The sequence below is a fragment of the Hyla sarda genome, chromosome 3, assembly GCF_029499605.1.
Source record: "Hyla sarda isolate aHylSar1 chromosome 3, aHylSar1.hap1, whole genome shotgun sequence".
In the NCBI taxonomy this organism is placed as follows: domain Eukaryota; kingdom Metazoa; phylum Chordata; class Amphibia; order Anura; family Hylidae; genus Hyla; species Hyla sarda.
The window spans coordinates 44,789,516-44,800,850 of record NC_079191.1 but is presented as its reverse complement, the minus strand read 5'-3'; the positions used below and the strand labels follow the sequence as shown (position 1 = coordinate 44,800,850).

At 39.8% G+C, this 11,335-nt stretch overlaps 1 protein-coding gene across 2 annotated transcripts in view; it reads right to left on the bottom strand.

The window, feature by feature from the left end:
* Positions 1 to 582: 582 nt before the first annotated feature.
* Positions 583 to 11,335, bottom strand: part of RNF144A (ring finger protein 144A) — a 65,271-nt gene continuing 54,518 nt past the window's right edge. For both annotated transcript variants that reach the window (XM_056564128.1, XM_056564129.1), the window contains exons 7-8: positions 10,510 to 10,599; positions 583 to 1,278 (exon numbers count right to left, since the gene is read on the bottom strand). In XM_056564128.1, the coding sequence (XP_056420103.1) occupies positions 1,147 to 1,278; positions 10,510 to 10,599 (222 nt within the window). In that variant the 3' untranslated portion in view covers positions 583 to 1,146. The remainder of the gene's footprint in view (positions 1,279 to 10,509; positions 10,600 to 11,335) is intronic.

Below are 11,335 nucleotides of genomic sequence, written 5' to 3'. Positions count from 1 at the left end.
GCTGGGCCAGCCGCTACCCACACTGGGACCACTCGAGGTAGCAACATGGTAGCCCTTTACAGCTAAGTCCAGTTACCACATCCTAGAGTGGGGTAAAGAGTGAAAACCAAAGGGCAGCTAAGATTCCGCACTCAGTTATAGCTCAGAGTAAACTGGTTGGGTAACACATTGACTCCACCCCCATTGCTAATGACAAAAAGCTGGGTGGTGATTGCAATATCTTCACAGTCCCATGCAAACCCTTTGACATGTTTCTAGAATAAACCATGCCCTTTTCAAGGTGGGTGTAAACCTGTTACAAAGTGTCATAGTGTATAAGGACACATGCAGCTTACAAGGAGAATAAGGGCCCCAGTTGTGTTTGTACTCAAATTTCCAGGAACAATAATAGAGGAACATCTTAAGAATTCTAAGAAAAGCTGTTCCAGAATTGTTATTCTATAGGAAATAGGTACAAATCCTGTATAAACTCAAAACCTTGAATGCTATAGGTGAATCTATAGTATAATGTGGCTGCTGGAATGTTTTATCTAATAACTTGTCCTTTACACTTTGTAAATATGAGGCTGATAACAACCTGTGCAGACAGATAAACATATTGGGTTTACAGTTTTTCCTTTTTTAATATTTTGTTTCCATTTTTTTTTTTTTTTTAGCAATTCTCACTTTGGTAAATCCAGATTGCAACAAACATGAGGCTCAGTGCATTGTGTACCTGCCATATAAAACAAGGAGTTCATCCCTTTAGAACAATGCACTAATACACAGCATCTTACAAGAAAAACGAAAATGTACAAATGAAGGTAAGAAATCAGGAATGGCATAGAGAGTGTCTGCGGGAGGAGGATATGCTTAGAAAGAGTCTAAAACTGGACCCGCAGGACCAGAACCGGTGTCAGACCCAACAACTGTTATGTGGATGAAGGATGTCATCTGTACATTGTGCGGACCTAAACCTCCTGTCTCCTCAGTGACCGAGATCCTGGAATGAAATCTGGGGCGACGAGGACACAAGATCTCAGTATAATGGCACAGTTTATGTCCCGGAAAAGCTGGTCCAAGCCAGGGAAGGCTCCAACATGTCCCAAGTGTGATGCAGCCTTCAGCAGTGCGCTGGAACAGGGTGGAAATCCACTCTCCTGAGCACTAGGTTGGCAGCGGGTCATCGTCTCCTTTACTGCATTTACATTTGCAGCACAAAACGAATGGTGTGGCCAGTAAGAGGAAAGGAGAGGCTACTAAAAGTAGAAGGCCGAATCCTGCAAATATTCCAACCACCTGTAGAGGAGAAATACACGTCAGTAGAAGAATACAGGATACACAATCTACAGTATGTTCTATGTGCTATCTATCTATCTATCTCTCTATCTATCTGATTTCTATCGCAAATCTATCTATCTCTTATCTCATATCTATCTATCTATCTATCTATCTATCTCTTATCTCATATCTATCTATCTATCTATCTATCTATCTATCACTCTATCTAATATCTATCTATCTATCACTCTATCTAATATCTATCTATCTATCACTCTATCTAATATCTATCTATCTCCTATCTATCTATCTATAGAGAGAAACAGCAGCAATCCAATGTCAGTGAAAAAAAATTAGTGGCTGTCTTCAACCAAACATCAAGGATAACGACGTTTCAGCCGTCTCACACGGCCATTGTCAAGCCGTGTGAAAGGGCTGAAACGTCGCTATCCTTGATGTTTGGTTGAATAAAGCCACTCTTTTTTTTCACTGACATTGGAGTGCTGCTGTTTCTCTCTATGGAATTTATTGGACTTTTGACCAAGTCATCCAGCCTGCACCACTGACACTTCTTGTTTGTGCTGCCCATCTTCTTCCTATCTATCTATCTATCTATCTATCTAGAAGTCCAGACAAACAGGACATCCGCCCATGTGTAGAAAGTATAAGGTGCACGCTATCATCGGGTTCCTGGTCAGGGAATCCAGCATCAATCCATAGGAAAGGATCGCAGCACACATAAAAATGTCAATAATGTGCAGTGTTTATTGCATCCTCATCAAACAAAGTGCGACGTTTCATGCTTGAGAAAGGAGGCGAGAGGCCTCAGAAACGTCGCACTTTGTTTGATGAGGATGCAATAAACGCTGCACTTTATTGAAATTTTTATGTGTGCTGCGATCCTTTCCTATGGATATCTATCTATCGATTTCATATCTATCTATCTATCGATTTCATATCTATCTCATATCTATCTATCTATATCTATCTATCTATCTATCTCATATCTATCTATATCTATCTATCTATATCTATATCATATCTATCTATATCTATCTATCTCATATCTATCTATCTATCTCATATCTATCTATATCTATCTATCTCATATCTATCAATCTATATCTATCTATCTCATATCTATCTATATCATATCTATCTATCTATCTATCTATCTAAAGGGATAGGGAAGGGCTGATCAGATGAGCGATCCAAGGTAATGGATGGCTGGCAATGATAATTTTATTCAGTGGAGTATTAATTGTATGGAGCACTTAATATTCAGATCTTTGATTCACTGTGTATATTTGGTTACCATGCCAATCTAACATCATGCTGATTGACAGCTTTTAACACCAATGTATGCACTTTAGAGGTGTGCTTAAAATTGACTGTATATGTGTTGTAACCAATTAAATCTGTTTGATGTATATATATATATATATATATATATATATATATATATGCACTTTCTCTGTATTTACTATGCTTGACAAAGGCTATTGCTACTGAAACATTGCACTTTATTTGGGAATAAAGATTTCCAGCTTTTTTCAGGATCCAAGACCTGACTGGTGCAGTGATTTTTGGACTTGTTGTATCTATCTATCTATCTATCTAGAATTCACGATGAATAAAGCCTGACACGTTGTCATCTATTCCGGTGTGCTGCTGTTTTGTTGAACTGGTTATCTATCTTTCTATTTATCTCCTATCTATCTATCTATCTATCTATCTATCTCCTATCTATCTATCTATCATCTATCTCATATCTTTCTATCTATCTCCTATCTATCTATCTATCTATCTATTTATTTATCTCATATCTTTCTATCTATCTCATATCTTTCTATCTATCTCATATATTTCTATCTATCTATCTATCTATCTATCTATCTATCTATCTATCTCTCTCTATCTATCTATCTATCTTTCTAGACAAAGGGATAAGTTAGCCAGCACTATTGATTCCAAACTATTATATGGACCTGGCTTACAGGTGCCAGCTGCTGGGCTAAATATACAGCAACAGAAGAATACAGCAGCACACTGCTAGCACAAAGATATAGATAAAACATGAGTATATAGATACAACATGAAAAGCTATACAGCTATGGTACAATAAATGGAAATATAAAATTATGCAGTTATGAAATAGTGAGGTACTTAGCTTGCAATTTGGCGGCCAAATAGCTTGGACCGTCCCACCACGGTAAGGTGACCTCATGTGGGACGGACCCTACACTATGAATATGCCTCTGTGTAATCAGTTCAGCAGGCATTGCAGGATCTGAAACATCCAAGACACCTTATATAGACCTGATAGAGGTGGGTGGGAGGAGTGGGGAGTGGCTACCCCCATGTTGGCTCTTGCACCCCACCCACCTCTATCAGGTGTATATAAGGTGTCTTGGATGTTTCAGATCCTGCAATGCCTGCTGAACTGATCACACAGAGGCATATTCATAGTGTAGGGTCTGTCCCAAATGAGGTCACCTTAACGTGGTGGGACGGTTCAAGCTATTTGGCCGCCAAATTGCAAGCTAAGTACCTCACTATTTCATAACTGCATAATTTTATATTTCCATTTATTGTACCATAGCTGTATAGCTTTTCATGCTGTATCTATATACTCATGTTTTATCTATATCATTGTGCTAGCAGTGTGTTGCTGTATTCTTCTGTTGCTATCTATCTTTCTATCTATCTCATATCTATCTATCTATCTATCTATCTTCTATCTATCTTCTATCTATCTATCTATCTATCTCCTATGTATCTATTTCATATCTATCTATCTATCTCTCTATCTCATATCTATCTATCTATCTATCTATCTTATATCTATCTATCTATTTCATATCTATTCTATATCTATCTATTTCATATTTATATCTCCATCCCCATTACCAGTGTAGATAATATAAAGCTGTTCTGGAGCAGGATTCATGTTCATTTTGGCACAGAATCTAAAAGAATTAGGTACTGAAATCTACATGAAATTCCATAGCATGACCCTGCCCTTAGCCTGGGTTTACATACTGCTGTCAGTGGGATGGCCATCACATGTATCTCTACTGCATTGGCCTCCAAACAGTGGGACCTCAAGAGGTTGCCAAGCTACAACTCCCAGCAAGCTCGGACAGCACATGTTGGGAGTTGTAGTTTTTGCAGCATCTAGAGGTCCACAGTTTGGAGACCACTGCTCTACTGTCATTTGTATCTGCAGTGAACAGGACCAGATAGTTCCAAATGATCTATTCCTCAAAATGTTTATCTAAATTCCAGTTTTACAAATTATTATTATAATTTTTTTTTTTTACTTATATTTTATAGATTTTTATAAGACATACAAATACATCAAACGTGTTTAGGTTGAGTTAAATGTTACATAAGAGCTCAAGGAGCTCTTTTCATCATTTTATGTCCACTAATATAAACAAGAGCTGGATCATTACAATATTTAAATAATTCACATACTAGATTAATGGCATTTTACTGTATTCATTTTACTATAGGATTATATTTGGTTTATTGGCACTCCAAGCTATTCCTAACATTTTCTGCTGTTCAAAAGGTGAAGAAATTATTATAATTATAATATTATGATAAACTGCTCAGAAAAATAAAGGGAACACTTAAACAACACAATGTAACTCCAAGTCAATGACACTTCTGTGAAATCACACTGTCCACTCAGGAAGCAACACTGATTGACAATCAATTTCACATGCTGTTGTACAAATGGAACAGACAACAGGTGGAAATTATAGGCAATTAGCAAGACACCCCCAATAAAGGATCTACAGGTGTGACCACAGACCACTTCTCAGTTCCTATGCTTCCTTGCTGATGTTTTGGTCACTTTTGAATGCTGGCTGTGCTTTCACTCTAGTAGTAGCATGAGACGGAGTCTGCAACCCACACAAGTGGCTCAGGTAGCACACACAGCTCATCCAGGATGGAACATCAATGCGAGCTGTGGCAAGAAGGTTTGCTGTGTCTGTCAGCGTAGTATCCAGAGCATAGAGGAGCTACCAGGAGACAGGCCAGTGCATCTGGAGACGCAGAGGATGCCTTAGGAGGGCAACAACCCAGCAGCAGGACCTCTACCTCTGCCTTTGTGCAAGGAGGAGCACTGCCAGATCCCTGCAAAATGACCTCCAGCAGGCCACAAATGTGCATGTGTCCACTCAAACGGTCAGAAACAAACTCCATGAGGGTGGTATGGGGGCCACAGGTGGGGGTTGTGCTTACAGCTCAACACCGTGCAAGACGTTTGGCTTTTGCCAGAGAACCCCAAGATTGGCACCAAGAATTTGCCACTGGCGCCTGTGCTCTTCAAAGATGAAGGCAGGTTCACACTGAGCACATGTGACAGACGTGACAGAGTCTGGAGACACCGTGGAGAATGTTCTGCTGCCTACAACATCCTCCAGCATGACCGGTTTGGCGGTGGGTCAGTAATGGTGTGGGGTGGCATTTCTTTCGGGGGCCACACAGCCCTCCATGTGCTTGCCAGGGGTAGCTTGACTGCCATTAGGTACCGAGATGAGATCCTCAGACCCCTTGTGAGACCATATGCTGGTGCGGTTGGCCCTGGGTTCCTCCTAATGCAATACAATGCTAGACCTCATGTGGCTGGAGTGTGTCAGCAGTTCCTGCAAGAGGAAGGCATTGCTGCTACGGACTGGCCCGCCCATTCCCCAGACCTGAATCCGATTGAGCACATCTGGGACATCATGTCTCGCTCCATCCACCAACGCCACGTTGCACCACAGACTGTCCAGGAGTTGGCGGATGCTTTAGTCCAGGTCTGGGAGGACATCCCTCAGGAGACCATCCGCCACCTCATCAGGAGCATGCCCAGGCATTGTAGGGAGGTCATACGGGCACGTGGAGGCCACACACACTAATGACCATCATTTTGACATGTTTTAAGGACATTACATCAAAGTTGGATCAGCCAGAAGTGCGGTTTTCCACTTTGATTTTGAGTGTGACTCCATATCCAGACCTCCATGGGTTGATGAATTTGATTTCCATTGATAATTTTTGTGTGATTTTGTTGTCAGCACATTCAACTATGTAAAGACGAAAGTATTTCATACGATTAGTTGACTCATTCAGATCTTGGATGTCTTATCTTAGTGTTCCCTTTATTTTTTTGAGCAGTGTAATTATATAATATTAATAATATTCTTATTTATTATTATTATTATTATTATTATTATTTTATTCATGTTTTATAAATTTTTTTCATTACAACAAATACTAATCACATAGGGATTGTTTTTCAATAATAATACTAGTTTTTTTTCACACATCATATCAATAATAATGTGGCACCAGAACTACTGCTGTTTCACCACCAGAGGGCAGTGGTTACGTAAAAAAGTGACTGCTAATCTTCCGAATATAAAATCTAGGGGGGCTGCAAAGGAAAAAAGATGATTTTTTCTTTTTTTTTTTCTTTCATGTTTTTTTTTTAAGCTTCTCTTCTCTTTTGCATCTATTCAGATTTTTATAAGACATAAAGCTACTTAAAATGTCATCTTAAAAGGCAAATATATAATACAGATAGGACTAAGAAGCTTAAAGCCTACATCCAGCGGTAATATGACAAACCACTGTCGTGCAGCAACCAAAATGAAGGCAAATACTGATTATAAATTCCCCCAGTCTATACAATTATACATATATATATATATATATATATATATATATATTTTTTTTTATTACAAGTCATGTGATTCTTTTATCATGAGACTCCAGCATTTTTGTTGAAGAATTGGGGGGGGGGGAAATAAAAGTATACACACATGGCGTTTTTTTCTGACATTTTTTTTCCCACCCATAAAAGTCTATGAAAGAATAGTACCTTGAAAAAAAGAAAAATAAGAAAACAGCCTAAAAAGGCCACTAAAAAATGCCTAAAAACAAAAAGCCATGTGGGTATGGTGTTTCAAATTACCCTATGGCAGTGTTTTCCCTACCAGTGTGCCTCCAGCTGTTGCAAAACTACAACTCCCAGCATGCCCGGACAGCCAACGGCTGTCCGGGCATGCTGGGAGTTGTAGTTTTGCAACATATAAAGGCACACTGGTTGGGAAAAACTGCCCTTTTGAGCGTTTAAGGCCCTAAAAAACGCCAATGCGGCGAATATTACTTATATGGGGGGATTTTTTTTTTTACAAATACGTAGTGTTTCCAGCCATCAACTGTGCCATAGGGGACTCCATGTGGCATCATACAAGGACACATGGTTTGGCCTCATGCATGAGGCTCTATTGCTTTGTACAAAGTTAGCGCCCGTTAACATAATCGCTCTTAGCGCACTCAGCTTGGCTGCCAATATGGGTGGCGCCATACGCCAGTAGCACAAAGCGTCATGCCAATAGCACAGCACACTGCTGCCACCAGTGTTTGGCCACTACTACAACTGGATACAAGGCACAATACATCATATACGTAGTTAGAATCTGGTGTAGGAAAAATAGAGCACAGCTTCCTCTAAGGACTGTATATTGTACACAGATAAAATAGATGCACACCACGCGGATGTGTACTAACCTGCGTATACTGAAGCGTAGTTCAGTATTTTGACGGAGCTGCCTCCCGGGAGTTCGGCTGGGATCATCCCCTGCCGACTAGTGGACGTCTCTGGAGCAGTGGAAAAAGTCCGGGATCTTCGGCGCGTACCGTACAAGGATGACAGGAGCGTATATTGCAAAGGTTCCTTTATTGCCTAATACACTTAAACGCGTTTCGAGGCTTCTTGCCTCTTTTTCAATAAGACATAGGCTTAAGCCTATGTCTTATTGAAAAAGAGGCAAGAAGCCCCGAAACGCGTTTTTAGTGTATTAGGCAATAAAGGAACCTTTGCAATACGCTCCTGTCATCCTTGTACGGTATGCGCCGAAGATCCCGGACTTTTTCCACTGCTCCAGAGTCATATAGGTAGTTAAAAGGGTACTCCGGTGGGAAAAAAAAATGTTTATATTTTTTTTATTTTTTATTTTTAAATCAACTGGTGCCAGAAAGTTAAACAGATTTGTAAATTAGAAACAAGAAAAGGAGTGTGTGCAGCTCACAACCAAATATCCGAGGTTTAATGGGGCTAAAAGAGCGATCCCCACCGATCAGAAATAATAAATAATATATGCAAAAATTGACCACACCTCAAGGATATTACCCTAGTGGGTACACAATGAAAAATTATTGGAAACAGTTGGTTGGAAAAATTTAGAAATATTTGTTAAAATACATTTATAGATTTAAAAAACCCATATACATAAAACATAAGATCAGAGCAATATTACATGTATGTTCCAATTCTTTGTCATTGGGCCCTAATGGCAAAATAAAGAAAAAAGAAATAAATAAAGCACTGACAATTTTTTAGCAATATTGATTGTTAGCAAATCCCGATCGTCCGGAAGAAACTGTTAATCCGGCAGTTGGATGTTATATATGAATTCATTCTTTGTGCTGGTTATACTCGGTTGCCCATAGTCTATACAAGGATAAATGGTGTCACAACTTGCCTACTGAGGAAGGGGTCATCCCTAAGTACCCTGAAACGCGTCTAGGCTTAAAGGGGTTATCCAGGAAAAAGAACTTGGATCAACTGGCTCCAGAAAGTTAAACAGATTTGTAAATTACTTCTATTAAAAAATCTTAATCCTTTCAGTACTTATGAGCTTCTGAAGTTTAGGTTGTTCTTTTCTGTCTAAGTCATCTCTGATGACACGTGTCTCGGGAACCGCCCAGTTTAGAAGAGGTTTGCTATGGGAATTTGCTTCTAAACTGGGCGTTTCCCGAGACACGTGTCATCAGAGATTACTTAGACAGAAAAGAACAACCTTAACTTCAGAAGCTCATAAGTGCTGAAAGGATTAAGATTTTTTTAATAGAAGTAATTTACAAATCTGTTTAACTTTCTAGATATATAAAAAAAAGTTTTTTTATTGGAATACCCCATTAAATCTAATCTGAACAGAGCCATATAGGAACGCACTACCAACTCGCATTTAAGCCGATATAGAAGACTCCAAGGAAGCCGCCCACTGCACCTGATCTTCTAATCAGCAGTTCCACCTACCTGGCACACTGCTAGCCTGCTGCCTCTACCACGAGCATCCTGTCTTAATACCCAAGCGAGGGTCCGACACACGAAGGAGCGTACATTGCCACCACGGACCCCGCTCAAAGGAGTCTCCTGCCGGAGCCCTACCTCTAACAGGCTCGTGAGGACCATTCCGTTAATTAACCGCCGGTAACTTCATAGCAACCACAGGACTTGCCAATTCCGGCCCGTCGCAGTATGGGACCAGCGGCTACGGATACGGTGAGAAACAACCATTTATCCTTGTATAGACTATGGGCAGCCGAGTATAACCAGCACAGAGAGCGAATTCATATATAACATCCAACTGCCGGATTAACAGTTTCTTCCGGACGATCGGGATTTGCTAACAATCAATATTGCTAAAAAATTGTCAGTGCTTTATTTATTTATTTTTCTTTATTTTGCCATTAGGGCCCAATGACAAAGAATTGGAACATACATGTAATATTGCTCTGATCTTATGTTTTATGTACGGTATATGGGTTTTTTAAGTCTATAAATGTATTTTAATAAATATTTCTACATTTTTCAAACCAACTGTTTCCAATAGTTTTTCATTGTGTACCCACTAGGGTAATATCCTTGAGGTGTGGTCAATTTTTGCAGATTTGTAAATTACTTCTATTAAAAAAATCTTAATACTTCCAGTACTTATTAGCTGCTGAATACTACAGAGGAAATGCTTTTCTTTTTGGAACACAGAGCTTTCTGCTGACATCACCAGCACAGTGCTCTCTGCTGACATCTCTGTAGATTTTAAGAACTGTCCAGAGTAGGAGAAAATCCCCATAGCAAACATATGCTGCTCTGGACAGTTCCTAAAATGGACAGAGATGTCAGCAGAGAGCACTGTGCTCGTGATGTCAGCAGAGAGCACTGTGCTCGTGATGTCAGCAGAGAGCACTGTGCTCGTGATGTCAGCAGAGAGCTCTGTGTTCCCCAGGTTGGGTATGGTATTACAACTTGGCGCCATTCACTTCAATGGAACTGAGCTGCAATACCACCCAAAACCCGAGGGCAAGAGTGGCCCCGTTTTTGGAAGAAAACTAATCCTAGAAAAGTGCAGTTCTACATTGTTACAAGTAAGAAGTCAAAACAGCTATAAGATTTCCACCCACCTGTGTCCTGTGCCATATGACTGATGCCCTGGAGTGACCCAACTTGTTCCGACAAGGCCCCTTATCATAATGTATGAGCAGGAAATCGTCCTGGTAAAAGCAGAAATGCACAAAGCAAGACGGATATTACATTATTAATACACGGCAGCTGCAATTTTTTGTGCTTAATTCAGAAATATTCCAATAGCGCGGCGACAAAATACTCTGGAGCAAAGAAAAATGAAGACTAATAACTGTATGAAGTAAATTGTGCCGGTTTTGTCAAGTTAAAGGGGTACTCCAGGAAAAAAAAACTTTTTTTTTCTAGATCAACTGGCTCGAGAAAGTTAAACAGATTTGTAAATTACTTCAATTAAAAAATCTTAATCCTTCCAGTAATTATCAGCTGCTGAAGTTGAGTTGTTCTATTCTGTCTAAGTGCTCTCTGATGACACGTGTCTCGGGAGCTGTCCAGCATAGAAGCAAATTCCCATAGCAAACCTATCCTGCTCTGTGCAGTTGCTATGGGAATTTGCTTCTACTCTGGACAGCTCCCGAGACACGTGTCATCAGAGAGCACTTAGACAGAAAAGAAAAACTCAACTTCAGCAGCTGATAATTACTGGAAGGATTAATATTTTTTAATAGAAATCATTTACAAATCTGTTTAACTTTCTGGAGCCAGTTGATATATAAAAAAAAGTTTTTTCCTGGATAACCCCTTTAACATATTAGGCCTCGTTCACATTGCCATCGGACTCCACTATTCGGAGTTCCAACGGCAATCTGGTGTGGTGCCACCACAGGTGTCCGAGCGATCTGAACAAAATGTTTAGAGCACCGGAGT